The sequence below is a fragment of the Gymnodraco acuticeps genome, unplaced genomic scaffold (assembly GCF_902827175.1).
Source record: "Gymnodraco acuticeps unplaced genomic scaffold, fGymAcu1.1, whole genome shotgun sequence".
NCBI classification, from domain to species: domain Eukaryota; kingdom Metazoa; phylum Chordata; class Actinopteri; order Perciformes; family Bathydraconidae; genus Gymnodraco; species Gymnodraco acuticeps.
This window is the reverse complement of record NW_022991664.1, coordinates 36401-51755: the sequence shown is the minus strand read 5'-3', so window position 1 is coordinate 51755 and position 15355 is coordinate 36401. Positions and strand designations below refer to the sequence as shown.

Below are 15355 nucleotides of genomic sequence, written 5' to 3'. Positions count from 1 at the left end.
GATCGGACAACGGTACAAACCTGGTGGGGGCCCAAACTGAGCTCAAAAAGGCCATGAGTTCACTAAACGAAGGGAAAATCCAAGGCGCTTTGCACCCTGAAGGAATCCAGTGGAGTTTCAATCCACCGGCGGCCTCACATTATGGTGGAGTCTGGGAAAGACTCATAAGATCTGTCCGTCAGGTGCTGACCTCCACTCTCCATCAGCAAACCCTCGACGATGAAGGCCTACAAACCATCTTCTGCGAGGTAGAGTCCATTCTCAATAACCGTCCTCTCTCCACCGTGTCCTCCGATCCACACGACCTGGAACCACTGACTCCCAATCACATCCTCCTGCTAAAAACGCAACCCAGCCTACCTCTCCGGGAAGGTTTCAGAGATCTGACCTCTATGCCAGGTGCCGCTGGAAGCAGGTCCAGTACATGGCGGATCTGTTCTGGCATAGATGGACACAGGAATACCTCCTGCTGCTCCAAGAGAGACAGAAATGGAACACAGTGAGGAAAAACTTTAGCGTTGGAGATGTCGTCCTGGTAGTTGACCCAACTGCTCCACGGGGGTCGTGGCCATTAGGCAGAGTACTGGAGACCAAGCCTGATGCAAGAGGTCTGACCCGTGAAGCTCCAGACGAAAACCTCCATTATCGATAGGCCCATAGCTAAGCTGTGCCGCCTCCTGGAGACGGAAGAATAATAGGTCTTCTTAAACATCAATAAGGGATGTAATGTATATACTTTATTTTTCTAAATTCATTATTCATTGGTCGTTTTACGGCTCCCTTTTTGCTAATTTGAGTAATTGATTCTGAGAGAACAATTAGGGGCCGGTGTGTAGGAGCCGCATTTAAGTTTATTTTGTTTTGATTTATTTGGAACCTTTATTAATGCATTTTTCTGTTTCAGTGAGAGGTGTGCTTTGCTCAGGTGAAGGGGGCGGGGCTAAGGCTTTAAATTGGAGGTGCGGTGTGTGACGAGGGGCAGCAGGCAGCAGCAATACCGTCATTGACACGCAGACCACGCAACCTTATGCTTAGTCAAATACAGATTATTAGGATCTGCTGTTTAAGTTTGTTACATATTGTTTTCGTATTTTGTTTTACTGGAAATAAAACGTTGAAAAGCAACTGAAACGTCCAGTGGATTGTGTACTGCGAGTCTGACACTGCTTCCGAGGCCCAAGCTCTACATGTGGCCAAGAAACAATGACTTTTGAGGTGAAGGTTACAAGACAGACTTTTTGGGATTTTGGCCACTACATTCATCAATAACTGCAATAATCCTCAGGTGGATAATATCCTCCCTCTCTCAGGGAGGGTTCGATCACATGGGACACTTTATTCAAATCAGTCAGACCTTTATTCCTGATAGAAAGAGCACATATTTACGTGTTGTCCGCTTGGCAAACCTCCGCGGGCCCACATGTGACAGTAGAGAGGACTGCAGACAGAGAACAGACTCCAGAAGAGCAGGGCCCTAAGTAGGGCATCTCTATACCCGGCATTACAGCGCCACCTTGGGGGAGAATGGAGGTAATGACATTACACTTCAGTAACTACAGGCAGAATTTAAGATAGGGCAACAACAGACATGACAAGTATCACATTTAACTTAGAGCAGGGGTGCCCAACCAGTCGATCGCGTGACCCCATGTGTCGGGGCGTGGCTGGTGGGCAGTGGGCACTAGTTAGCTGACGTTGTCTGTGAAGGCTTCAGAGACTCAGAGACTGGATATACCCCCCCCCCTCTCTCTGGTCGCTGAAATGGAGAATTTAAATTACGGGCCAAAAGTTGTATTTACAAGTATTAAAAGTAAGCAGAGGACACCAAACCAACTGAGACCCGTCTGTCCGCCGCATCTACACACTGTACACCACACACACACACACACACACACACACACACACACACACACACACACACACACACACACACACACACACACACACCACACACACACACACACACACACACACACACACACACACACACACACACACCACACACACACAACCCACACACACCACACACTGTACACCACACACACCACACACACACACACACACACACACACACACACACACACACACACACACACACACACACCCACACACACACACACACACACACACACACACTGTACCACACACACACCTACACACTGTACCACACACACACACACACCTACACACTGTACACAACACACACACACACACACACACACACACACACACACACCTACACACTGTACCACACACACACACACACACACACACCACACACACACACACACACACACACACACCTACACACTGTACCACACACACACACACACACACACACACACACCTACACACTGTACCACACACACACCTACACACTGTACCACGTGTGACCCACACAAAGTGTGTGATCACAATTTTATGTTTATATTTAATATCATTTTAGAAACCTGTAACAATGGACAGCAGGGGGCAGTAGATGGCAGGGTAACACTGCTGTAAAGGGGTTTGTTGTGATTTGGGCATGCCGTAAACGGACTGATGTGGAGACGGAGCTGGCGTTGGCTTGCCATTCTGGCAAGACCCACCAAACGGTCAGTTTTGTGTACATATTGTCACAAGTGTTATAAATATCCACGGTAGTGTTGTGTAACGATGTCCTAGTGTTTGAAGTGGTGTTTGGACGTTGTTTATTGTCTTCAATGCTGCGTAGGAGAATGCCTCGTGGTTGCTGTGTGCGCGTGTGTGTGTAATGGCGGTCGCTATTTTTTTTCACAAAGTGAATGCAAGTAAATGTAATTGTTTACAGCTCCTGTACATTTTGTACTTACATCCGGGTTTATATCCTAAGTATTTTGTGTGTGTGTTTTGTATTATCTGTATGTGTTCTATGGTCAGAGTTAATACATAAATGCTTGTTGGATGCTAATGCTAGCACAGATTAGATTCTGATGCTTTACCTGGGAAGGTATTTCAAAGGGTTTGATTACAAAATCAATATCTGAATAGAGAAATTCTTATTTTAAGTCATGGTGTTTATTTCAAATATATTGAAGACATGAATATATATAGACAAGTGTTTATATTGAAGACAGAAAAGGGCATTAACAATTGTGTGTGTGCCAAATGACCCGCCAAACGAGCAACTAAGAATTTGGTTGTTCATCATTTCTCCTGTTTTGCAGGAATACTATCCGTCATCGCGCCCTGCATAGTGGGGCCTGTTACACACACACACCTGCAGCTCCTAAAGCATCCTCAGGCTGCAGCCGTTGTGTATTTTATTTTGTGAAGCACTAAATGCTCTTAGAAACATCTGGACTCTTTGTTTGTAGATATCTACTAAACTAAAGCAAAGAGAGTCGGCTTGTTCTACTGAGTGATATCTATTATACACTGCTCTGCTTTCTGCACGGACCTCTCAGCTGTTCTCTCTGGAAAACATCGCAACGCAATGAAAGCAGTTAATAAAATAATATCCAGGGGATGCATGCAAAGCTGTGATTGGCTGAGATAAGTCCGGCCGTGCGTCACGCCTCTTTGAAGCATCACCGTTCCCGGAAATGCATCCGCGGAGGAGCCATCAGTGTCTCCTCGGTTAGAGCTCCTCCAGAGAGCCTCCTCAATGCTCGATGCTCAGTCCTCGATGTGCATTTAGAGAAATGAGATGTCCTTCAACATGGCGCGCTGAAATCCATTTCCAGGTCACTACCGGAGGACCGAGGAGTCAAGGAGGGGAAATTATTGACAAGCCTTCTGTGTGAACAGGAGTGACAGTCCGCACACACACAAGACCGCAATTATGGCAGAAACAAAAAAGCCCAAAATATATCAGGAGGCGTGTTGCACTGCAGGTTCAAACCCCACTGCAGTCAGCATGTCGTTGTGTCCCTGAGACACTTCACCCCAAAGTGCTCCTGTGGCGATTGCCCTCAGTGTTGAGTGTGAGTCGCTTTGGATAAAAGTGTCTAACAAGTGACATGTGATGTGATGTAATATAATATGATCTTCACTCCGAGTGGGAGGATAATACTTTTTTTGTTTATTCCAATTCAAAGTCCATCTATCTCATCTGCAATGCGAGCGTGGCTTTACCGAAGAAGGGTAAGAGATGAGATTGTTTTGTTTAATATTTTAAGTTTTGTTTCCCGTGGGAACCCCGTCCTGTTGCACGTCTTTGTTTTCTTCTGGTATGTATTTTCCTCCGCGGACTGGCCATCTGGAGAATCTGGAGAATCACAGAACGGCCGGTCGTCAAGGGCCGGCTCGATTCGCTGACGGCCGTCACCGCCCTTCATTTTTTATGTTTTTAAAAGGCATCATTGAAGTTGCACCGACAGAGGTCCGCCGTTTCCCCGCAGCGAGGCTCCCCCCCCAGTTGACAGTTCGCTAGCCCCCCCCCTCTCTATTTGGACTGGTAGATCTTGGCAGTCTGGCAACTTTAAAAGTAGCTCTTGGTTCAAAAAGGTTGGGCACCCCTGACTTAGAGGATCCCTTTCTTTGGCAACTCCAGACCAGCTTACCTGAGCCTCTGCATCCACTCAGGTCTCGAAAAGTAGATCTTCCTGAACGAGGCTTCCAGGTATCCATCACCGTGCCACCGACATTTGTAGAAATGTCCTAGTAAAGGATTAAACAGAATATATTTGTATGTATATTATTTATTTAACAGGGACATTGCACACTAAGAACAATTTCTGTAAATGTGCCAGAATTAGCCAAGAGGCTCTTTTACGTCTGTAGCCCCTGGACAGATGTTTGAACCTTAAAAACACATTTAAAATAACTAGTAAACACAATCATTAAAAACAAAGGTAACCTCAAACTGTGAACATGAATGAAAGTGTTCTCTAGATGCCACTTGTGATATATTTCCTCCGATGTTAGGACATGAAGTGACAGTGAGAGCAGTGGGGAGCTCCTTCATTATTCCAGATTGATATTTCTAATGAACTCCTTTGTCCACTTGAGGGCAGGAAGAAGCAGAACCACCAGCCCTTCGGTGCTTCGGGCCGAAGCCCCGGACACTTTTCCACTCCCCCGTTGCAACTTACAACGGAGAGGGGAATCCAAGCCTCCCCTACTCCGTCAAAAAAAATTCATTCATCATTTTCAAGCTACTATCTGCACGAAATCGGAAACCCGGTTTTTGAGAGGGCTCAGAAAAAAACAGCTGTTTCACTTCATGGAGGAATGTGTCTGCTCCATGTGTGCTCTGGCTCGGATACAATTGTTGCCTGGAGACCCCCCAGCATGGTTCTTACCAAACTTTAAGTTTTTGTACTGGTCTCTGGAGGAATCTAAGGGGAGTTGTCAGGGGACTCTATCCGCCTTATGAGACAATATTTTCGGATACATTTTTATCACTTTTAGCCCTTTTTTTATGGTTCTCCAAAAAGTGAACTTAGACTTTTTCTGACTCTGGAGGAATGTAAGGAGAGTTGTCAGGGGACTCTACCCGCATTATGAGACACTATTTTCGGATACATTTGCTCACTTTCACCCCTTTTCTATGGATCCCCAAAGAGTGAACTCAGAATTTTTCTGACTGTGGAGGAATGCAAGGGGAGTTGACAGGGGACTCTTGCGGGCTCATGATGCACTATTTTCGGATACTTTTTTTCATTTTCAGCCCTTTTCCATGGATGAATTGAAACTTATTTTTTTTTACATTTTGGTCAATTTGACCCAGTTCTGGTACCGCATTGCCTGGAGGATAGGATCGAGTGATGACAGACTCTCTGGCCGCCTCACAAGTTGTTAAACTATTGTCGGACACTTTCTTTGCTTTACCCCGGTTCTATCACTTTTTCCTCCTTTGACCATAAAACGTGTTTCCTGCTGGGGTACTGCCTGGTTCCGGGGCACCCCAAACCCTCTCATGGTCTGGGCACCATGAATTGATGCATCGGACCCAATGTTGCCATCCCCAGCCCCGCGTTGGTGCGGAGGTGGGACCATTTAACCCGGTGGTAACCCAAGTCCTCCCTTGGTCCGTGTACCATGCATTGAAGCATCGGACCCATTGTTGCAATCACCGGTTACGCTAACTAGTGCTGGGGGGAAACGATTATTTTGAAAACGATTAATCGGGCGATTATTTGATCGATTAGTCGACTAATCTAACGATGATTTTTCTGTTGTTCAATTCATAAAAAACGTAATGTAAAACATTTTTTTTTCACGATACTGTGTCTCAGGGGATCTTAATATTTAAGAACCTATTAATGTGTTATACCAGATTAACGGAAATAATCTCAGCTAACTGACGATACAAACCATGTTTACCAAAACAAAACACAAGTCTCATAAGAAGCATCTAAATGACCCCTGAGCGAAAAATGCTAACGGACCCAAGAACTCAGAACTCAAGATAAAAGTACCCTTATTACTTATCGTAGCTGCACTTACAATATATCCGATTAAAGCTGAGACTCCACAGATTATGTAGGTACATAGTATCATCACTGAGTGATCCGGACTCGCGACAGGGGAAGCAAATACAGTCATCACAACACGTACCTTCCCAGAGCTTCTAGGGAGATCGTCTCACCACCGTAGCTGTCAATCTGATCAAAAGACGTGTTCAATGGCATTCAAATGAGAAAAAACGCGGCTGAATCGGTTAATCCATAGGTTTTTAACGTCTATGTATAAAAAAATGATTGAATTTATAATCCATAATTCCATTTTATGTAAAAATCGGAGAGCAAATGCTAGCTGCTAATGGTAGCCACCACAGCTAGCTGCTGCTTCTGCTAGGCTATGCAGCAGTCTCAGTGAGATATAAATATATAAATATCTTTGCGTTTTGGACTAACTTTAAAATATTCCCATGCTTTGGAAGACCTAGGGCGAGATGTTTTCGTTTGGGGGCTTCGTGCGTAATCCTGTGAGGAGGAGGTGGTAGCCGTTTCAGTCTCCATTGTGTTTGAAGTGCGATTGCGAACTGCTTGTTGCTTTGGGTGACCCACGTGTGTGTAGTGACGCGTCGACGCGGAAATATGTCGTCGACGATATTTTGAAGTCGACGTTGTCGACGTGTTGCTACAGCACTAACGCTAACGCATATAAACGGAGAAACAGAAAATAATTTAAATACAATTCACTGTGTCTGTTTTAGTAAGGATGTCGTCCGAATGCCCGGTGTGCAGACTCTGCTATCTGGCTTTGAACAAGCACCTTAAGCACAAACATGCAGTGCAGAACTTGGAGGAAAGAGGCATCATTCTTAAAATGGCTAGTGGCAGAATAAATGTTCGGACCAAACCCTGTCCCATCACAGGGTGTTCGTATGCTGGGAAGAAACTAGACCGTCATGTAACTCATGACCACCCTGAGTTCTCCCGAGATGAAGCACATCAGGTCCTGGCAAGGCTGAAGTGGCATTGAGGGCTCAGAAGGATGCCCTCAATGATGAGGTGAAGACCCTGCACTCCAGGCTGAAAAAGGGGCTAAAACCCAGGAAGCAGAGTGCCACTGCTGCTGTGCTTGAGGAAGAGGAAGAATGTATACGATTTAAGGGCCTGGCAATCTCAAGTACCTCCAGCATAAACACAGTAGCCTCCGGCAGCAATACCCCTCTCAAGACCCCGGTCAAGACGGCCATGCATTCACCAGAAGCCTCCGGCAGCAATACCCCTCTCAAGACCCCGGTCAAGACTGTCATGCGGTCCCCAGAAGCCTCCGGTAGTGAGACCCCTCTCAAGACCCCGGTCAAGACTCTCATGCAGTCCCCAGAAGCCTCCAGTAGTGAGACCCCTCTCAAGACCCCGGTCAAGACTGTCATGCATTCACCAGCAGCCTCCGGCAGCAATACCCCTCTCAAGACCCCGGTCAAGACTGTCATGCGGTCCCCAGAAGCCTCCGGTAGTGAGACCCCTGTATGCCAGAAGACCGGTGCGTCTGTCTACAATAAGCTGAAAGCTAATCTGGCTAAGGACTGGCCCTCTCCTCACTGGTCCACTGGGAAGGGACGGGGGAATACCATGCGTGAAATCACGTTGCCTCAAAGCATGGAGACGTACATTCAGACATACAGGCATCATTGTGAGGGTGTCGCACCGACAGTAAAACTGAAAGAAAATTGTCTGTCCAAGGTCAGCTGGATAAAGAACTTCCTCGTATTCATGTCCCATGGTGTTAACCGGCTGTCAGATTGGCTGTTCCTAAAAGACACGGAGAGGGTCCGTGGCTGGAGCGAGTATATTGTAAAGTCGGGCCGGGCAGTCACAACATCGCTGTTGTTCCTGAATAATGTGAACCATTTCCTGAGGTACTTGTCTGAGTCAAAGCTCCGGGGGTGCAGGCTCACCCAGTCTGATATGACCCACATCATCAGAGAGGTGAAAGCCAACATGAAAGACTTGAAAAAGTCTGTCACTGTCCACCAGTTTAAGGTGAAGAGGAACAAGCTGGATCGTCTGCCGAGCCAGACGGAGCTTCTCGCCGCCATGGCGGCCGCTGAGAAGCGCATCCCTGATCTCCTTGACCTGATGGCTAACAATCTGACCTCAATCACCCAGTACCTGCTATATGGCTATCTAACCCTCCATTGGAGCCTCCTGTATGGCCACCGTCCGGGTGTGTACGCAAACATGACCAACACTGAGGTGTTAGAGGCGGACATAAGGGGCACTGCTGAGGGCTACATCATCCACGTGCAGGATCACAAGACTGCCAAGACATTTGGCGAAGCACAGCTGGTGCTTACAGTAAAGGAGTTTAGCTGGGTCATGCGGTGGATGGGGATAAAAGAGGGCTTGTCGGGTTCTCAGAATGAATTCTTCCTTTTCACAACGGGGACGTACGCCTCCAGGAACCTGAACGCTCACTTGAAGAGGGCTTGGGCTGATGCTGGGCTAGAAACAGCCGTCACCTTCACAATCCTGCAGACCGGTTCTACGCGAATACGCCTGGAATAAAGGAGGGATTGAAGATCCGATCCATGTTCAGGGCGGCAGCAGCAGCAGCAGCATCATCGGAAGGAGTTCTACCGCCGTCAGATACCTCCGAAGAGGACTCAGAGGCGGATAGCAGCGATACCTCTTCTTCAGGGCCGGTTGATACTCCTGATGTGGGGGTAGAGGCCGTGGACTCAGCCTGTTTCCCTCGGTGCACCGTACAAGTTAGACGGCTCATATGGCCCCCGGGCCCCCGCTAATCATGTTTTTATCATGTGTTTATTGTGTTTATTATGTTTATTATGCATATTGTGTATACTGTTTTTGTAAAAATCATGTGATAATTAAATAAATAAAAAAACATTTTAATAACGTTTAAGGTTCCCAGGGGTTGATACAGTGCCAGGTATCAGACTATTTAAACAAAGTTTACCCAGGATTCAGACACCTTCCCTGTCTTGTAAAATGTAGTGCGGCCTGGAAGTATCAGACTATTTTAAACAACTTTTCCCCGCCTTTGAAACACTTATTTCCTGGGTTTTAGCCTGTCATTTTGCAAGATATGATTTAACATTGAAGCTCTCCTGGAAATTGACATATTCTGCCCACTTCCAGGAGAGCTTCAATGTTAAATGATATCTTGCAAAATGACAGGCTAAAAATCTCTTCCAAACGTTTAAAAACACTTCCCCCAACAATTTAAACATTATTTCTGGCTTGTAAAGTGCAGTGATGAGCCCTGGTAGTATCGGACTATTTACACAAAGTTTTCCCAGGATTCAGACACCTTCCCTGGCTTGTAAAATGTGGTGATGCACCCTGGAGGTATCATACTATTCAAACAAAGTTTACCCATGATTCAGACACCTTCCCTGGCTTGTAAAATGTGGTGATGCACCATGGAGGTATCATACTATTTTAAACAACTTTTCCCCGCCTTTGAAACACTTATTCCTGGGTTTTAGCCTGTCATTTTGCAAGATATTATTTAACATTGAAGCTCTCCTGGAAATTGACATATTCTGTCCATCTCCAGGAGAGCTTCAATGTTAAATGATATCTTGCAAAATGACAGGCTAAAAATCTCTTCCAAACGTTTAAAAACACTTTCCCCGACAATTTAAACATTATTTCTGGCTTGTAAAGTGCAGTGGTAGTATCAGACTATTTAAAGGGTTACCAGGGCCATGAGAACATCCTCCACAGGAGGGTGGGTGGTGCTGTGAATAAGGACGGATATGGATGCCGATGGGCAGACGATAAAGCACCGCAAACTACACCCCCCCCTTTAAGGTTCCCAGGGGCACGAGGTTCTTGAGGATGTGATCATCTGGGTTTAGTCCGTGGGGGAGTGCTTAAGTTCGGGGGCCCGGGGACCCAAGGTGCGCAAGGTTATGGAAGTACGCATGTCAGGGAGCGATGCTGGAGGTGCTTAGTCCGTGATTTGGGGGTCTTGGAGCCGCCACAGAGAGGTGCTTTTCCCGGTGTATTTCATGGAAGTCTGACATAGCCTGTGTCCTGTGAAATAGCCTGTTTGCCCATGTCAAATCTTGCTATTAATTGATAACTTTTAATAGGAATCTCTGTTTGACATATGTTCAGAATGTGCTATTCATAGAGAAATAGCACATTCTGAATGACCCAGTGTACACATCGTTGTGTACCTCTGTGTCACAGCCCGCTGCTGCTCTCTCCCTGTATTCACAGCACTTTTACCCAGCTTTCACACACTCATTCCTGGGTAATTAAACTAGTTTAATGCACTTTTTAACACTGACATACCCAGGATTGAAGCTTCTTTCCTGGGTTACATAGTGCTGTGAAGCAGCCTGTCCTCTGGGTGGGAGAGCGAGGTGCTGGAAGGAGCACTCTGGGTCACAGCCTGCTGCTGCTCTCTCCCTGTATTCACATAACTTTTACCCAGCTTTCACACACTTATTCCTGGGTAAGAAAGCCATGTGCATGACCCTGGATCTCTGCCTGTGAGTGTGGGACCCTGCTTACAGTCCGTCGTTTGGGGCTCTGTCACTTTGGGTAACCGCACCACTGTCAGACGTCTCCTGAGAATGGACGTCCATTCTCTCTAAATAGGGTTAGGGTTAGGTAAGAGCCTCATGTCATACTTACTAAACTAGCAGAAAACGGATGGCCACGATAATGAAAGAAACGAAGACCAGTTTGTAAACCATGATTGTAGAATGCCCAAGCCATCTGAAAGCAGGAACAGAGAGAGAAATATCAGGAAATGCTTCCAACATTTTACAAATAAACTTTGATTTGAAGTTGTCTTTGCCACACAATGTCTTTGAAATGTTCATTTTGTACAAACAGCTGGACAGCCAGTCAGTGTGTAACAGGGATCGGATCAGGACTCACAACACTTGTAGCACCACTTTTGAACCTTAAATACAGGTAACCCAGTGACTGGGTTTTGATGTTAACAAATTGTGGGCGAGGGTTCAATGTGCTTATTCTTATGTTGTATTCCAGATTGTCTGAAGCCACCCCGTCGTTGGTCATCATACAGTCAATGCCGTCCTCAGTTGGGTCATTTTTGAAACAAACTTCAACCTTATTGGCCATCTTCACCTGCAAAAACAAAAAAAGGAACTACATTATGAAGGCTTTCACTCCATCGTTTCTTCTCCTCAAATGTCTGAGCTGCAAGGTGTGCTTTTAGCTACGGAGAAAGAAGATAGGATCAATTATGAGATCAAAACATTTCTCTCACTTTGGACAAAACCTTTCTACAAGCCACTGTCCAACAAGTCTTTATGTCTCCTTTCATACAGAGACACATGTGGAATCAAAGTCTGAGCGTTGACTTGGTTCTGGGCACATTCAGGAGCAGTTGATCCGCTGACCTGAGAGGGCGTGTAAGGGTGGAGCAGCTCAGAAAGATATGGTGGGGTCATGCCATTTAGGGATTTAAAAGTCAATAAAAGGATTTTGAAATGAAGCCAAAATGGGGGAAATGAGGTCATATTTCCGTGAGCCAGTTAAAAGCCTTGCTGCATCATTTTGTACCCGCTGCAGACGAGCATGTAATAATATATAACATTAAACAGTGAGTTATGTGTAATATCTGTAATATCTACAATACCTTTATTATGTGTAATATGTGTAATAATGCCAGTCCTCAGCAGTCAGTGTGTGTGCTGGATGATCACAGGAAACACAGGCAGGGGTTCATTGTACTCACGTGTACCCATGTGTAGGTTTTTCCATAGAAAGTGATGGGCAGGGTGCTGATGTCGATGTTTCCACCTGGAGCATTCATAGTGACCCTTACAGAGGCAGAGAGCTCCATCTGGCTGGCAGCAACTGCAGGAGTTCCAGGAGAAACACATCCATCAGGAACAACCTGAACACTCATCGCTCCCTGAAGTCTCTCCTCTGACTTGAAGTGACACTCATCAGAGCAATGAGTGAATAATGATATCCTTATTTGTTCTGTAAAACATGTGCTCCTTCAGGGTGAATGTATACAGGGTATCTGGGTTCTGTTCCATTCATAAATACAAGTGGTTGAAGGCTAACCCCCTCATTAACTGAAGCCATCAACATGTTGAATAAGAGCTACCCGTTCACATTTATATTGATTTCATGGATGAGCTCATGTTTTAAAAGTCTATCATTCAAACATTATCTTGTTTTATTTGCACAAAGCAGACAGTAGAGTAGTGCGGGGCTATTACACACTCGCAGTGACTCTATGCACAGAGGACTTGACTTTGAAACGCATTCATAATGCCTTTCAAACACATGTTGTTTGTCACAGTGAAGCCTGCGATGCTGCTTACCTGCCAGCAGGAGGAGCAGCTTCATGACTCTGCAGAGGAAGAGGCACAAACACCGGGTTAACGCACCATAACACACAATAACAGCGTACACAATGAAGGGTCCTCGGCAGGAAGTGGTTCATACACTTCCTGAAGATTCAAAACAATGTTCTCTAAACCCGTCAAATGCTCCCTGACTGGTTCCCTGATGCCACCAGTTTAGTGATGCGAAGAGGCTGTGAGCAAAACTGAGACATTGAGATGAGAAGACGTACTGGTGCAGTGGCGGTTCTAGACCAATTTGACTGGGGGGGCCAGGCTGGGGCCAGTTATTGACTGAGGGGGGCACAATAAATGCAGGACGAAAAAGACAAAGACAGTATGAAGTATTTGCGCATACACCTAAGAAAACAATGCAATACAGTTATTGGTATTTGTTTCATTACACATTATTATATGCTTACCTTTAACTAGACCCTCCAGAAAAACGTGGGCAAAAATCCTTGATTATGCGATTAAACATGCGTTTTTATGTGATTTTATGCGGTGAAATTGCGGAAAGTTGCGAAATATGCTAAATATTTTTTGGGAAATATTGGGCTGTTTTATTTATTCTCTCTCACACACACACACACACACACACACACACACACACACACACACACACACACACACTTCTCCGCCTCATTCTGTTTTCATTCACTCGTTATCTGACCAGCTTCCATCTTGTAGGCTTCTCACCTCGTTTCTTGTAGCCCTCAAAGGCTTTTGGAGGTCGATGCCTCTGTGAACGTGAGTTGCTTTCTTGTCCGCAGCAGCAGAAAGCATGTTCCAATGTTTGAATGAATCAAAGTGGGTCGTCACCGTGGATGTTCTCTTATGCTCCAACACAGTTGCACGGGGTGCAGAATAGTTTCCCCCCACCTTCGTGCGAGACATCGGGGAACTGCTTTGCCCGGTCTTTAGCAGAAATGTTCGTCGGTAAATGAGATGGATTAGATTTTTCATCTTGGTGTTTTCTCTCTCGTGTGAGCTCCACAGGTTCACTCTACGGTGTTGTTTACCTTCTGTGATGCGCGAGCTGATGACGTTGCGTCATCATCATCACTTCACGTCAAGACGAGTTAACTTTTTTTCCTCAACTTTGTGTGGAAAATGCGGGGATTATGCGCCTTTGATAAATATGCGGCCTTTTGCTGATTATGCGGTCAATTCTGCGATCGCAGAATCGCGTTTTTCTGGAGGGTCTATTTAACCTTTGTGTGCTGTTTGGGTCTGTGGGACCCGTTTTCAGTGTTTACTAAAAGAACATGTATGCAATTGAATTATTTGAACCTGCTTTATTTGGGGGTGGACCTCACCTCCTCTAGGGGGGTCCGGGGGTATGCAGCCCCCGGAACATGTGTTTTTAAATTTTGAAGTGAAATACATCAATCACCACTTTGAGCACAACATGCATTTATGGACTCAGCTCTCAGATGAAAGAGAGCTGTTTACTTTTCAATAATCCAAACATCTTTAGAATATGATCACAACCAACAACAAATCATTTGAACTTGTTTATTCTGATCTTATGTTACATAGTTAGTATTCTGTCTTTATGCATATTTTACTAATCACTCCCCTTTCAAACTGTTTTTGTTTTACTGTCCTGTACACATTGGAATGACTGCTTGATTTTTTACAACACTTCTCTCTCTCTCTCTCTCTCCTCTCTCTTCTCTCTCTCTCTCTCTCTCTCTCTCTCTCTCTCTCTCTCTCTCTCTCTCTCTCTCTCTCTCTCTCTCTCTCTCTCTCTCTCTCTCTCTCTCTCTCTCTCACAGTGTGCTCCTCCGTGGCGATGACGGCTTGCGTTAAAAAAAAAAAAAAAAACATATTTGTAAAGTGGGGGCCATTGAGGGCTTGCGAGATACCGGTAGCTCGTGATCGACGTGTTGAAGACCCCTGCTCTAATGGGTCCGACTAGAATGACAAATATCGTTACTTCCACCTATTCGTTACTTCTGGCCAAAGGTGCGTTATTACTTTCTGGACCTGTTCAACCCACAAACTCGGTTCAAACACCAAAACGTTCATCTCAGTTAGGAATGCTTTGATTCATATTCATCATAATTCTTCAGCATTTCAGTACAGAAGTCAATGGAGGAACTGCTAAGACTTCAGCTGCTACCTGCTCCCCGTACGTTACTCAGAAAGCTCAGCATTCAGCATTCAGCATTCACACGGACCTCTCTTCAGGATTCTCTGTGTTCCTGAGGGGACTGGTCCCTGCACCGAGTCACAGGAGGCTTCCTGACGGGGCTGCAGGACCGTGAGGAGAAAGAAGTGGAGACTCACCGTCTGGAGGTCCGGGGCAGCTGATGGCTCTCTGGGGCAGCTGATGGTTCTCTTGAGGTCCTGGTCCTGGTTCTGGTCCTGGTCCTGCAGGTGCAGCTCTGATGTGGTGCTGTGTCTCGCTCCGTCTCTTTTTATGCTGTCTCTTCTCTTCCAGCCCCTAAAGACTGATGCAAACATTCCTGAAAACTTCTCAGTCTGGTTATTCGTGTATTTAATATTTCAGAACACTTTCCAGCGTCCGAGAGGCCCCGGAGCAAATACTTTGCTTTGAGGTCCTCGTAAACAGGTTTCTACCAAATCTCTAAATCACAGGTGTCAAACTCAAGGCATCAG

At 45.7% G+C, this 15355-nt stretch overlaps 1 protein-coding gene across 1 annotated transcript; it reads right to left on the bottom strand.

Annotated features, from left to right (window-relative positions):
• Positions 1-356: 356 nt before the first annotated feature.
• Positions 357-15113, bottom strand: LOC117534403. The gene is made up of 9 exons (XM_034198590.1): positions 15023-15113; positions 12707-12735; positions 12106-12227; positions 11280-11492; positions 11031-11114; positions 4524-4620; positions 1387-1513; positions 616-677; positions 357-469 (listed from the first exon to the last, which is right to left on the bottom strand). The coding sequence occupies exons 2-9, from the start codon at positions 12729-12731 to the stop codon at positions 357-359; spliced, it is 843 nt and encodes a 280-aa protein (XP_034054481.1). The 5' UTR covers positions 12732-12735; positions 15023-15113.
• Positions 15114-15355: the final 242 nt, after the last annotated feature.

Excerpts from the sequence above, each read along its gene's own strand:
- LOC117534403 (XM_034198590.1), bottom strand. The coding sequence starts at position 12,731 with ATGAAGCTGCTCCTCCTGCTGGCAG. Across the intron at positions 1,514-4,523 it reads GAGTGGATGCAGAGGCTCAG|GTGGCGCTGTAATGCCGGGT; the intron begins GTAAGCTGGTCT and ends TTCTCCCCCAAG. Across the intron at positions 470-615 it reads TTTCGTCTGGAGCTTCACGG|CAGGAGGTATTCCTGTGTCC; the intron begins GTCAGACCTCTT and ends CTCTTGGAGCAG.